The 14,518-nt window shown below is 47.2% G+C and overlaps 1 protein-coding gene across 4 annotated transcripts in view; it reads left to right on the top strand.

Annotated features, from left to right (window-relative positions):
• Positions 1–48: 48 nt before the first annotated feature.
• Positions 49–14,518, top strand: part of UVRAG (UV radiation resistance associated) — an 89,388-nt gene continuing 74,918 nt past the window's right edge. For 2 of the 4 annotated variants that reach the window (XR_008972068.1, XM_057408501.1), the window contains exon 1: positions 49–177. Coding sequence is in view for 2 of the 4 variants with exons in the window: in XM_057408501.1 (XP_057264484.1) it covers positions 97–177 (81 nt within the window). In the remaining 2 variants the exon portion in view is untranslated. Of the gene's footprint in view, positions 178–2,005; positions 2,138–14,518 lie in introns of those variants that run through there. The other 2 variants (XM_057408502.1, XM_057408500.1) reach the window with 2 other exon arrangements.

Raw genomic sequence — 14,518 nt, forward strand, 5'->3', positions numbered from 1 at the left:
CGAGCGGCCCGGGCCGGTGGTGCTGCCGCCATTAACCCCTGCGCGCCCGGCGGGGCCCATGTGCGGGCGCTGCCCGGCCGTTGCCGTGCCGTGAGGATGAACTCGGCCGCCGGCCCCGCCGCGCTACCGCCGGGCTCCTCTACCCGGGCCCTGCATGTGGAGCTGCCCTCGCAGCAGGTACGGCGGGGCCTCAGCGCGGGGACGGGCCCTGAGGTGAATTGGGGGGTGATCCTTGTGGAGAAGGGGGTGCTCTCTGAGGTGCGGGGTGCTCCCTGCGGTATTGGGTACCCTGAGGTGTATGGGGGTGCTCCTTCAGGTGTGGGGTGCCCTGAGGTGAAGGGGGTGCTCATTGAGATGTGTGTGTGGGGTCTCTCTGAGGTATAGGGTGCCCTGAGGTGTATGGGGTGCTCCTTCAGGTGTGGGGTGCTCATTGAGGTGTGTGTGTGGGGGTCCTCTGGTACCCTGAGGTGTATGAGGGGTGCTCCTTCAGGTGTGGGGTGCCCTGAGGTGAAGGGGGTGCTTATTGAGGTGTGTGTGTTGGGTCTCTTTGAGGTATAGGGTGCCCTGAGGTGTAGGAGGAGGTATCTCAGGTATGGAGGGGGGTGGTCCCTTAGGTATGGGGTGTAGGGGGTACTTCCTCAGGTGTGGGGTTCTCTGAGGTGAAAGGGGAGTGCTGCTTGATGCATGGGGTGCCCTGCGGTATAGGGTGGTCTCTCTGAGTTATGGGGTACCTTGAGGTTGAAGGGGGGGCTTATCCCTAGGGTGTAGGGTGCCTTGAGGTGTAGGGGGGTGCCTCTCTGAGGTATTGGGTGCCCTGAAGTGAAAGGGGGTGCTCCCTAAGATATGAGGTGCCCTCGGGTGTGTTTGGGGCACCCAGGGTTTCTCCCTGGGGTTTGGAGTACCCTGAGTTGTAGGGGAGGTGCTCCCGAAGCTATAGGGTGCCCTGCCATGTGGGGTGCTCCCTTGTTGAAAAGGGAGAGGTACTCCCTGAGGTGTGAGAGGAGTTCCCCTGCACTGATGGAAGGAGGGTCCATGGGGCAGGAGGTTTTGAGCACCCATCTCTTGGGCTGGTAGGAAGGTGATGGAGGAGTTCCCCTTTGCATGGGGCCGGGTCTGTGCCCCTCTCCTGCCTGTACTGAGAGTTGAGGGGAGGGGTTTGCTCTCCCTGCGAGGCTGCTCTGTGCCCATGGTGGTGCTGGGTGCACATGAAGCTGGGAGCTGCAGCATAGATAACACCCGGATAAACTGGGTTTAAGCTGATGAGGTGGGAGCAGCCAGGCTGCCCTCTCCTTTCCTGCACTGGCCCATAACCAGGTAGAGGGGGGTAAGCATGGATGCAGCATCCAGTGCGTTGTGGAAAGTGATGAAAGGTCCCCTCCCCATCACATCCTTCCTTCAGCTAACTTTGTTTTTCCTGTTTGCTGAGAGTTGGCTTTTGGTTTACTGGGCAGGCGTCCCATGTTTTAATTTTGGAGAGGGTTGGGAGCAAGGTTAAGTGAGGAAGTCGAGGCTCTGCGTGAGGGTTTAGCAATCTCTATCAGCCTAAAGGCTGTGCCCTTTCTCCTCTTGCATGCAGGGACTTTTATTACATGGGAGCTTAAGTGGTCATGGTGGAGAAGGGGATAATTCCGTAGGAAAGGCTTCCTTTTCTGTAGAAACGGTGTAAGATGTGACTCTGCTTGAAGCTGTGGTTCATTTCCTCTGTGCAATTGATGTTATTAAGGAGGAGACACCGAGTTACTTGAGCTAAGCGTTACAAGGTGTGAAAATGAAGAATTACTAGAGGAAAAATCAATAGGTACCAACTTGAAATGAAGATACAACGGCTCCAGTGCTAAACGTGATTTACCATGCATCCAGAAAGAGTGAATGGAGATGACTCTGGGCCACTGGAGCTGTGCAAGTATTGACCCTAATTTGGAAGCATGTATTCACTCTAAAATGTGGGTCTAAGTTAATGCACACAAACATGACTGCTGCTTTGCATGGACTTTGCAGGGAGCAGTTCAGGGGATCGAGTATGGCTTTTTCGCTGCTGAATTCTTGCTTTTATTCTTTCCCAGGCTTGTGCAAGAACCAAGTGAATGCTGCAGGGAGAGAAGCCTCAGTTATTAGTCATTGGGCACCGTTTGTGAAAGTGAGACCAAAACACAGCCTTTTCATTTTCTTTCCTAGGAGCAGAAACTTTTGTAGGAGCAGAAACTGAATCAGCGATTATAGGATGTCCCAGCCTAGTAAATATTTAGTTAAAGCTGTGTAGAATGCTCCTATGTGTGCTGCAGAGATGTTAATTGCACCAAGGAGAAGGCTGTGACAGTCTGGGGTATTGCTTTGCTGTGTGCTCTGCAAACACAAGGAGCCCACGTGTCTGTGTCAGTGCTTGCAATCAAATCAAGCAGCTCCAAAATTACAGTTGAAGATGCTGATAACAAATCATCCTCTTTCACTGTATTGTCTGGGCTTAAAAGTCTGTTACTGAGTTTCGAGATACCTCAAAGGGGGAATCACCCTGGAGGTGTTTCACTGCAGAATGGTGGAAAAGAATGGAAAAGTCATTCCAGTCTGTTGTACCCCTTCGATAATGCAATGATCTGGCTGATCAGCTTGGTGCTATGTAACACAAGGGGATTGTCTGCTACCTGCCAGCACAGAAATCAGCTCAGTGCTTTGTTTCAGTAAGCAGTTTTCTCTAGAACACCCAGTGCTGCATTTCTCGACAATAAGAATTGAGAGTAAAGATGGTGTGAGTCATGGCTATAAAACTTCTTAAAGACCGAGTTCTCAATGTAGACTTAGGGTGAGGGCTTGTAATAACTGAAGGGACTTGTTAAAGACTGAGGTATTGAGGGTATTATTTGTGTTTAGTCTGGATTTAGTAGTGCCAGTGAAATTCACATTGATTAGAAAGCAAAGCTCAGGAGTGAAAAGTCATGTGCAAACCCTTTTGCTTATGTCTGACTAACCTGTTCTTTAACTTGTTCCTTGGTGACTAGATGACCTGGCCTAAGAACTCCTTTTGCTGTTGCCCTCTACATTTAAAATGGGAGAAATATGGCTGTAAAGAAATGGATCTAGTTAAGCATAGAATTTGAATTTGTATCCCTAATTGTGCCAGGATGTAGTTTTCCTTTGCTGAAAGAGTGAGTCTAACAGAACTGAAATAATTACACTTAAAAGGAGAGATGGATTCTTTAGCATTATCTCCTCCTAGTTGCTTGATGCAAGGCCAGGAGTGCCATGATAACTTATGGTTTTCTAACTGCTCAAACCTGGCACTATAAGCAGGAGAAAGCAATGGAGATTGAGGGAGCCAAACCTTTCACGCTCTTCTAGATAGAAGGAGTTGGATAAAAAATGCAGTCTTAACATTGAGACAGTCATGCTGCAGTCAAATGATCTGTTGAATGTTACTGTGCCAACTGCTGACCAAAACAGATGTCATGTGTGGTTTTCTAGAGGCAGGAAAGCACATCTTCATCGACCTTAGAGCACTGCCCTAGCACTTCAAGCTTTTCCTTTATGCTGAAGCGCTGAAGAGACTGAGGCTCTTAATGAACTGAGAGACAGTGTTTGAAGACCCTCAAGCTTGAACATGTAACTGTTGTACAGACAGCTTCACTGAGGCACAGTTTGTAATGAGCGATTAGGGAACAGTGAAGAAAAAAGAATGATCAGGTCGAGGAAGGGTATTCTGCCCCTCTGCTGCACTCTGCAAGACCCCCCTACAGTCTTGATCAGCTCTGAGGCAGCAGCACAAGAGGGACGTGGAGCTGTTGGAGTGAGTCCAGAGGAGGCCGTGGAGATGCTGCAAGGGCTGGAGCAGCTCTGCTCTGGAGCCAGGCTGAGAGAGCTGGGCTGGGTGAGCCTGGAGAAGAGAAGGCTCCTGAAGGGGAGACCTGAGAGCAGCTCCAGTGCCTGAAGGGGCTGCAGGAAAGCTGGAGAGGGGCTTGGGACAAGGGCCTGTAGGGACAGGCCAAGGGGAATGGCTTGAACCTGCCCGAGGGGAGACTGAGATAAGCTCTTAGGAAGTGGTTTAATTTAGTGGTAAATGCTCCATCCCTGGCAGTGTTCAAGGCCAGGTTGGACACAGGGGCTTGGAGCAAGCTGCTCTAGTGGAAGGTGTCCCTGCCTGTGGCAAGGAGTTGGAACTGGATGAGCTTAAGGTCCTTTCTGACCCAAACCATTCTGTGATTCTGTGACTATAGAAGTGAAGATTCTGTGCACTCTGTAAAATACAATAAATCATGCAGGGGAGTTGGAACTTGATGGTCTTAAGGTCCTTTCCAACCCTAACTATTCTATGATTCTGTGATTCCATACCTTTAAAGAAATCGTATCTACTAAACATTTAACAGTCTTTGAGCTCTTGGAATTTAGTAATACCATGAACTTAACATCCCTGCTTCAGAAACTGGCATTGCTGCCCTGTTTGATCCCAGGATGCAAAGGAATGCTCATGAGTCAAGTGAACTTGAAAGCAAAAGATGTTTCTCCTTTTGAAAGTACTTCTGGAAAGAGCTTCCTAAGGAGAATAAGAAAAAGTGCTTCTGAATTGTAGTGCTTCTGGATTTCAACAATAAATAAACCAATGTTTTCAGTAGTTGGAAATGGTAATCCAGGACCTTGGATACTTGAAGCGATCCAAGCAAGTAGAGGTAAAGCAACAGGAGAAGAATATGGGTGGATTACAACAAGGCTAAAATTTCTTAGTTATTTGCTCTAAGAATGCAAATCATTCACAGCAGAGTGGGTAATGTGGCAGAAATGGGTGATTTTAATGGCTCTGGCAAATGGGTTTGAAAGGTTTTGTAGTAGAAGTGAAGAAATCTGCCATGGCTGTGGACTGCATCTGAACTAGTTTTTCATCTATATCAGTGTGAAAAGAGCATCTTCTTGTCTGAAATAGTTCTATATACCCATTGTTACACATTCCACTGAGTAATATGAAAACAAAGACTGACTCTTAAATACTTTACTTCCCCTTTCCTACTAAATCTGCTGGGGGAAATCAAGAGTAGTGGCTGGAAAATGTCATAGTTGAATACTGCTTTCACTTCTTGTTGACATGCACTGTCTTTAACCACTGAGACAGACGGAAGTGCAGCTCCAGTAAACCACCACCACATGAGTGTTGACCTGGTGATCTTCTACAATTGTATCCATGTCTATAGAGCTCGTTAGAGGCAGTTAGGAGGAAACAGTTGTTAAAGTTACTGTAAAATAGTAATTGTAGCCCAAAAGGTTGGGTGACAATCTGGGGCTTGGGTTTTGCTATCTGCACTATATATAGAATCATAGAATAGTTAGGGTTGGAATGAACCTTAGGGTTTAAGATCACCTCGTTCCAACCCCCCTGTATTTTCTTTAAGGAATGCATGTGTGTTTTACAGGCTGAGTAATCTGTTGATAGCTGGAGTACTGTGGATGCACTTGGAGTATGCATACAGTTCTGGTGTCCTCAACATAAGAAGGACATGGTGCTGTTGGAGCAAGCCCAGAGGAGGCCACGAGGATCATCAGGGGCTGGAGCAGTTCTGTATGGAAACAGGCTGAGAACACTGGGGCTGTTCAGCCTGGAGAAGTTGCATGGAGACCTCAGAGCAGCTTCCAGTGTCTGAAGGGGGCTTCAAGGATGCTGGAGAGGGACTCTTCATCAGGGACTGGAGTGATAGGACAAGGGGTGAAATAGAGAAGGTTTAGGTTGGGTATAAGGAAGAAGCTCTTCCCTGTGAGGGTGCTGAGGCGCTGGCACAGGGTGCCCAGAGAAGCTGTGGCTGCCCCATCCCTGGCAGTGTTCAAGGCCAGGTTGGACACAGGGGCTTGGAGCAAGCTGCTCTAGTGGAAGGGGTCCCTGCTCGTGGCAGGGGTTGGAGCTGGAGGAGCTTTAAGGTCCTTTGCAACTCAAACTAGTCTGAGATTCTGTGATTAAGTCAGGCCCTGTTCAGTCAGAAAGCTGTAGTAAATCGGCTTTGATGCTTTATTCAGGAGATTTGTGGGGGGTTAGGGAATACCCTTAATTGAAGGAAGGGTTGGTAGCTGGTAACTAAAGACACTTTCCTTATGATGAGGGGGTTTCCTCTTTGCCCTTGGTTTGTCATCCAGTAACATGATAAACATGAATATGCTTCAAGGTGTTAATCAGCAATCGCTGTTTGCTTGTGCAGCTTGGTGCATCCTTAAAATCAAGTGGTTCCTTAAGGTCAGAAGTGCCTTTCCTTTGATTTTGTTGATGCTTTATCCCAGAAGACCCTGCTTACTTTTTGGGTCCTTCTCTCTGAGCAGCATCTTGTTTTCCATTGCTGGATTGGTGTTCTCAGTTTGCTCCCACAGCTAATACAGACTAATGCTCTCTTACCTAAGGTGATGTTAAGAGCCTTCTTAACATGTGAAGAGGCTTCTACAGCATGTTATTAATGATGTGGAACTTGCACCCTGATGTTCTTTTGTCTTCCCCGTGGTGTAGTTCAAATGTTGTGTCAAAGAAGCAGTTGCAGTTCTAGTCTTTCATCTTGCAAGTGAGTAAATATTTATTTAGACTGACTCAAAGGAAAACCTCCTTTAAGGAAAGATGCTATTTCTAGAGGGTCTTGGTTTAGGACGGTAAGACTGTGTATCTTGTTCCTTGTTATTCGTATCCTATCTAAACACCCTGCCAGAGGAGCTTTGTCTGTCAAAACAGTCAGTTCAGATTTTCTTAACCCCAGTTTAGAGCAAGTTCTTTTAGGGTGTGCTGACAGTTTTTATTCTTCAGGGTTGTGGTGGCTGCCAGCTCTTGGTGTGTCTCTCTTGATGTTGTAGTGACCATAACCAAACACAGCTGTTGAAACAATACACACTGCTTCATTTGCCTTGGTCCCTGCATGGGCTTATAACTTGGCTTTTAAACCCTTCCTGCTAACGTTACATTGAAGTACAGTCTGTATTGTGACTCTTTCAAAAGCTATCCTGTTTGTATCCTAAGCTGTCTTCTGTACCTGTTCCACCTTATGTTTTAAATAACAGGCTCTTTCAGTCTTTCTGCAGCATTGACCACACATCTTGCTTGTGGAAAGAAGGATGAGGATGCAGAAATCAAGTGAAGAGTGTGGACACTGTGGGCTTGCATTGAAGATCATGTTTGGTCTTGGTTGTCTCATTGGTTCTGAGCTCTAAAAACAGCAGTGTAGATGTTCTACATGATTATGGTGTACAAAGAGAAGGTTTCTTGTCCCTGCTGAACAGCTACCAGCTCTTAACTACTACTTAAGAGCAATGATGTGGAGTTCTGAGTTGCTCTGTGGTGTAAATTCAGTTACTTATGAGGAAGGAGTTCAGTGGGCTAGCTAGTAAGAAATGTGAGAAAAGATGGACTAAGGCTGTACCTACTTTTAGGAGTAATATATGTCTCCATTTTAATTTTTTCATTTATATAATCAGTAATCTTAATTATTTTTCTTAGTTTAAGGAGCAGGTTGTGCCATAGACTGATATGTTTTAAGCTATAACATCAACTTCCCACATTGCATTCTTCAGCTCTGGGTTGAGCTCATGAAGGCTACTTTGCATTCAAGTAGCTGGGGAATAATTATACTTCTGCATGTGCCATGTCAAATGTGGAGATGTTCCTTATTCTTCCTCTTTCACTTTCTCCCTATATGAACTAGGGAAGACTCGATGCTTTTCAGACAACAGCTTCCATTTGCTGACTGTCCTTGTTGAACCTCTCAGTGCAGTAAGTTGTGTAAGTAAGCAGGAGTATGGATGATGTCTGGAGCCCAAGTGTGATGGGGAAGGGCTGAGGGACCTGGGGGGTTCAGTGTGGAGAAGAGAAGGCTCAGGGGGGACCTGATGGCTGCCTACAAGTGCCTGAGAGGAGGATGGAGCCAGGAGGGGCTGGGCTCTGCTCCCAAGGAACAAGGGATGGGACAAGAGGAACCGGCCTCAAGCTGCACCAGGGCAGGTTTAGATGGAGCTGAGGAACAATTCCTGCCCCAGAGGGTGCTCAGGCATTGGAACAGGCTGCCCAGGGCAGGGATGCAGTCACGTCCCTCGTGAAAGCTTCTACATAGCTTCTCTTCTCCAGGGTGAACAGCTGCAATTTTCTCAGCCTGTCTTCATACAGGAGGTGCTTCATCTCCCATATGGAGACGTAGTCTCTGGACATCACCTCTGCTTTTCAGAATGCTGCTTCCCGACTGTTTCAACAGAGGCTATTCCATAAATTCTTTTCAGGTCAGGATCAGCGCTGACCTCTCCACAAGCTGGTACATATTCTGGTTTTACCTGGCTTTCACATGAGTTTTCTAGCCTGCTTCTTTATGATCCACAATAGCTCTGGAAGAATTTAAGCAAAATCCTTCCAACTATTTCAGCATTAAAGCAGGGTGCAAAGATTAGTTACCAACAGAGATGTTACTACAACAAACCTGCTTGTTTCAGGCTTAACAGAACTGGCCTGCAAGGTCAGTTCTTGGGGTCTCTATATGTTTGTCGTAAGTCACAGAGAAACACGGGGTTCTGTGTGTCAGGCTGAGAGGTTGTGGGTTTTTCTCTGTTCTTAAAGGCTCTAGCTCAAAACCCAGGAACTCTGGCAAAATGTGAAATGTATTAGGCCAAAGTGAGCATTTTATTAAAGCAAGTAGGGCTAAGGCCAAGGGGAATGGCTTTAACCTGCCCAAGGGGAGACTGAGATGAGCTTTTAGGCAGAAGCTCTTCCCTGTGAGGGTGTTGAGGCGCTGGCACAGGGTGCCCAGAGAAGCTGTGGCTGCCCCATCCCTGGCAGTGTTCAGGGCCAGGTTGGACACAGGGGCTTGGAGCAAGCTGCTCTAGTGGAAGGTGTCCCTGCCCGTGGAAGGGTTGGAACTGGCTGAGCATTGAGGTCCCTTCCAACACAAACCACTCTGGGATTCTATGATATTAATAACCTGAGCTGCACAATTCCTTGGGTCTGAGGTGCTTGCTAAGTGTGGTAGGTCAGCAGTGAAGATGGGAAAATGGTGCTTCGCTGAGCTGTCATCCAGATGGGTTTTCTTACATTATCATTTCTTTCCCAGGGTCATCATCTCGTGCGAGAATAACAAAGTGGTTGAGATGGAAGAGGAGTCAGAACTCCCTGTGCTTGATTTTGCTGCCCATTAGATGTCCTTGAAGAAATCATTAGGCAATTGCATGAATACTTTAGGCTATTGGAGGTAGTTGCTGTTCTCCTGTGGTTTCACGAACAGGCCAGACCTTGTGCTAACAGCAGCACACTTCTCTTTCTTGTTTTGACTTATTACCTCTTCTTGTGTTTCTTCCTTCCCCCCTTCATCTCTGCAGTGATTTTTATTAATGGTACCACCTTGTTAGACAGACAAACCAGTGAATATCCAATATTGTTATCCAGGTTCCTCAGAGCTGGAAGGAAGCAAAGAGTGGTTGTTTGGATCAGTTGAAGCCACCAAGAAACCGCAGTCTGTCTGCTTTGTCCTGCTTTTGTGCTGGGTACATCTGTGTAGATACAGTGAGAGAAATTAGAGGAACTTGCACAAGTTTTAAACTAACTTCTTTTTTTGCCAGCTTTTCCATGGTTTAATTCTCTGACCCTCAATGTGAGACAGCAGAAATGCACCAGAAAACACTGTTTGGAAACAAGTGTCTGATGCAGAAGGTGGTGTTTTGGGCAGAGGTAGTGAAAGATTGTGCTATCTTCCTGTTGAGGGAACTAAAGCATGAAGGGAGCAGGCAGCTTCAGTCCTTTATAGTCTACCAGGTCTTCGGAGGTTTAGAGTTCTGGGATCATTGAATGAAAAAACAAAGTATTAACAAGGTTGTCAACCAACATACTTTATTCTGCAGCAGTCTGACTTGTGTATGGCCTGTGGTAAATCTGGAAAACATGAAATGGGAACAGTAGGTACATCAAACAAGATCTTCAGAATGATGTAGCAATAGGACAAGAAGTGATGGGTTCAAACTGAAACAAGGGAAGTTCAGATTGGAGATAAGTAAGAAGTTCTTTACTTTGAGGGTGCTGAGGTGCTGGCACAGGGTGCCCAAACAAGTGCTAAATGCTCCATCCCTGGTAGTGTTCAAGGCCAGGTTGGACAGAGCCTTGAGTGACATGGTCTAGTGTGAGGTGTCCCTGCCCATGGCAGGGGGTTGGAACTGGATGATCTTAAGGTCCTTTCCAACCCAAATGATTCTATGATCCTTTCTGACCCAAACCATTCTGTGAGTCTATGAAAACCAAGTACTTTTCTTGAACAAGAGACCCCTGACTTCTGGAAGAAGCTCAGCACATCTTTCACATTCCTTGTCCCTACAGGCCTTCGGACAGAAGCACCTCTCCAGGTTTACCGTAGCCCCTTTAGGCACTGGGAGCTGCTCTAAGTTCTCCTCTTGAGGAGACTTCTCTTCTCCAGCCCAGCTCTCTCAGCCTGGCTCCAAAGCAGAGCTGCTCCAGTCAGTCCTGTCTGACTTTGGCTGCTGCTCTGTCCCTCTTGCATCAGCTCAGCTGTTTCTACAGCCACATTGGGAACCACATTGAGGAACTGCTCTCGTGAAACCAACCCAGCAGAAGAGCTCTGGTGAGGTTTTATCCAGCTCAGTTCCCCAGCGTGATTCATGGAGCAGCTGCACAAGTGCTCCTTTATGGTGGTACAAATAACTTGCAGTTATTTGCAGTGGTGCATGTAGGCAATGGGGGTTGTCAGCAGAGAATTTGGCTGATGCTGGTGAGACCTGAATTACAACATCATGGTAATATTGTGTATTCCAGCATCTTGAGCAAAATTGATATGAAATACACTTAATAAGGGTTTGAAAATACCCTTAAATAATACTTGGTTTGTCACAGAGCAGCTGTAAGTCCTTGATGAAGTATTTTAGAGCCTGTTTGAATTGTCTTTTGGTTATGTCTTTAGCTGATGGTGTCCTGGCTAAAGCTGATTATCTCTGGTCAGGAGAGGTTAATGACAGAGGTTAACTCTGAATGCGGCCTCTGTAGAGTTCTGAGGAGATCTGAATACTGCAGTATAGGATCAGGACAGTGTCGGGAGGCTTATTTTCAGGATCCAAGTCTCTGTTGTCATGACTTCATATTAAAGAATGTGAACAAGAGAATTGTCCATTAGCTTGAAACTTGTTCCCTATTGGCAGGGCTAAGTAGTGGGACAGAAGGAGGAGGAGAGGGATGACTAAGTTGAAGATTTAAATAGACATTCATTACCTGTTGCATTCTGACTCCTGGATTGTACTGTGATCTCAAAGCCCTGAATGTACCATTCCTCTTCCAGCTGCTTTGGGAGAACTGAGACTTCTGAATTGAGGATCAACTCCAGACTTTGAAGGGTGTAAAGATGTGGGTCCATGTCTCCATGGTTTGTGACATCTTGTCCAGAGGTGCAGGTGTTGGTTATAACACTGAAGCTTTTTCCAAACCTGATTGCATGTAGCGAAAGACAAGAAAATGTTTGGCTTTGCTTGGGGGCTACTTATTGTAACACACTGCTTAAACCAGGCAAACCATTAGCTTGTGGTCCTAAGATGATGTGGAGAAGGCTGCTCTCCTTGTTAGATGCTGTGTGGGCTGCTTTTAGGTTGTAAAGGATTTAATGTGTGTGTATATATATGTGAGCATGGTAGAGGATTGATCTGTGTGCTACAGAAGTTAATTAAAGGAGAGAGATGGCACATAAAAACACTTCTATCATTTTTTATAGAGTGCAATGTCTGTTCAAAGCCATGTCTTATGGAGTGTTTAGGTTCCTTATAAGAATGGCCAGCGAAACTGCACAGCTTTAGATCTGAACTAATGTACATGATTCATACAGCTTTTTTTAAGTGAAGCTTAATCTTTCTGTTGACAATCTTGATACCAATCTCTAGCAAAATAACATCGTGTAGTTGAGCAATGAAGCAACTTAGAAGTTTGTGGGTGGTTTTGTGTAGGTTTGTTTTTTAGAATCCCAGACTGGTTTGGTTTGGAAGGAAACTGAAAGCTCCTCCAGTTCCAACCCCTGCCATGGGCAGGGACCCCTTCCACTAGAGCAGCTTGCTCCAAGCCCCTGTGTCCAACCTGCCCTTGAACACTGCCAGGGATGGGGCAGCCACAGCTTCTCTGGGCACCCTGTGCCAGCGCCTCAGCACCCTCCCAGGGAAGAGCTTCTGCCTAAGAGCTCATCTCAGTCTCCCCTAGGGCAGGTTAAAGGCATTCCTCCTGGCCTGGCCCTACAGGCCCTTGTCCCAAGCCCCTCTCCAGCTTTCCTGGAGCCCCTTCAGGCACTGGAGCTGCTCTCAGGTCTCCCCTTCAGGAGTCTTCTCTTCTCCAGGCTCACCCAGCCCAGCTCTCTCAGCCTGGCTCCAGAGCAGAGCTGCTCCAGCCCTTGCAGCAGCTCCGTGGCCTCCTCTGGCCTCGCTCCAACAGCTCCACGTCCCTCTTGTGCTGCTGCCCCAGAGCTGGATCAGGGCTGCAGGGGGGTCTCCCCTTCATACAGCAGAGGGTCAAGATCCCCTCCCTGAGCTGCTGCTCACGCTCTGGGGGTGCAGCCCAGCACACAGGGGGGTTCTGGGCTCAAGCGCACACCAAAGCCGAGTCATGGGGAGCTTCTCCTCACCCAGCACCCCAAGTCCTTCTCCTCAGGCTGCTCCATCCAGTCTCCCCCAGCCTGGGTTTGTGCTGGGATTGCCCCAACCCAGGAGCAGGACCTTGCCCTTGGCCTTTTTGAGCTCCATGAGGTTGCAGAATCATAGAACAGTTAGGGTTGGAAAGGACCTTAAGATCATCCAGTTCCAAACCCTCCTATGGGGAGGGACACCTCACACTAAACCATGGCACCCAAGGCTCTGTCCAACCTGGCCTTGAACGATCCCACCTCTCCAGTGTGTCTAGTTCCCTCCGGATCCCATCCCTTCCCTCGGGTGTGTTTTTAATCTTGTATGTTTATCCTGGAGGTATGTGGTCATCCCATCTCAGCTCTGTTTTTAGTGTAACTCGGCCTTTGCAGGAATGAAACTGGTGGTTTTGAATCTGTCACATGAACAGAAATGTAATATTCCTCTTCAAGGTTTCCAGGAAGGAAAAGTAAGACATCACTGAAGTGATACCAAGTGGTATAAAATGTCACTGTAACTGTTATTCTAACACAGATGATAGCCTTTTAACTCATAAATGTATTTTAGGACAAGCTGCAAACAGAAAAATTGTCTTTGGTTTCAAAAGCATTTTAAACCCTCTTTTGGTGAGTGTGTTTCTTTGAAGGTGGATCCAGACTTAGGAGCTTTCGGGAAGCACCAGTATCCTGTAAAATGAACTTTGTGGTCAAAGGATGCACTAACCCGGTTGTTTGAGGCTTGTAGGTGGTTTGTGGTGATCCAGAAAGGATAAGCAGCCACTTGTCAACATCCTTGTGGTAGATGAGTGAGAGTAGATTGAGAGATTCATTGGGAGAATGCGATACCAAAGGATTTGAGGAGAACTTTATATGTGTGAAAGGGTGGTTTGCTGAGTGTTAAGTTCATGACAGTCTGTTTTTTAAGCTTGCATGGATTTTCAGAGTTAAAATAAGAAGCACAGCTAAGGAATGAGTTAAGAACGACTGGAGAGTCTGTGTTAACTTGTTAGCAATGAATTTGTAATCATAGAATGGTTTGGGTTGGAAAGGACCTTAAGCTCATCCAGTTCCAAACCCCTGCCATGGGCAGGGACACCTCACACTAAACCATGGCACCCAAGGCTCTGTCCAGCTTGGCCTTGAACACTGCCAGGGATGGGGCAGCCACAGCTTCTCTGGGCACCCTGTGCCAGCGCCTCAGCACCCTCACAGGGAAGAGCTTCTGCCTTATCCCCAACCTGAACTTCCCCTGTTTCAGTTTGAACCCATCACCCCTTGTCCTATCACTGCAGTCCCTCATGAAGAGTCCCTCTCCAGCATCCTTGTAGCCCCCTTCAGACACTGGAAGCTGCTCTGAGGTCTCCATGCAGCTTCTCCAGGCTCAACAGCCCCAATGTTCTCAGCCTGGCTCCATGCAGAAGGTGCTCCAGCCCCTGTTCATCCTCGTGGCCTCCTCTGGACTTGTTCCAACAGCTCCATGTCCTTATGTTGAGGACACCAGAACTGCACACAGTGCTGCAATTGAGGTCTCACGAGGGCAGAGTAGAGGGGCAGGATCACCTCCTTCGCCCTGCTGGTCATGTTCAGTATTTGTCTAAGTTAAGGGTATTGTGTGCTTTGAGCCATAGCTGTTGGGAATTTGGTGGGAGAAAGGGGGATGGAGAGAGCTTGACTCAATCTGAGGGTTTTCATTCAAGATGCAGTATTGTAGCGAACTAGCATAATGCTGAAATCACTTAAACTAAAGATTGTAGTGCCATATTCAAGTGTATTCACCCCAAAAGGACTTTGTTATCTGAGCAGATGGTAGCTGACAGACGTCACAACTTACACTGTGTCCTTCATATTCCCTGACAATCTGGATGTGACTTTCCGATAGGATTCTATGGTATGTTTTATTTAAGGCTGTGGTAGCAGTTTCCAGGATTACTGTGAATTCAGGAAGC

The sequence above is a fragment of the Pezoporus wallicus genome, unplaced genomic scaffold (assembly GCF_028554395.1).
Source record: "Pezoporus wallicus isolate ANWC-B61680 ecotype Strahan unplaced genomic scaffold, APGP_CSIRO_Pwel_v1 contig_7461, whole genome shotgun sequence".
Classification (NCBI taxonomy): domain Eukaryota; kingdom Metazoa; phylum Chordata; class Aves; order Psittaciformes; family Psittacidae; genus Pezoporus; species Pezoporus wallicus.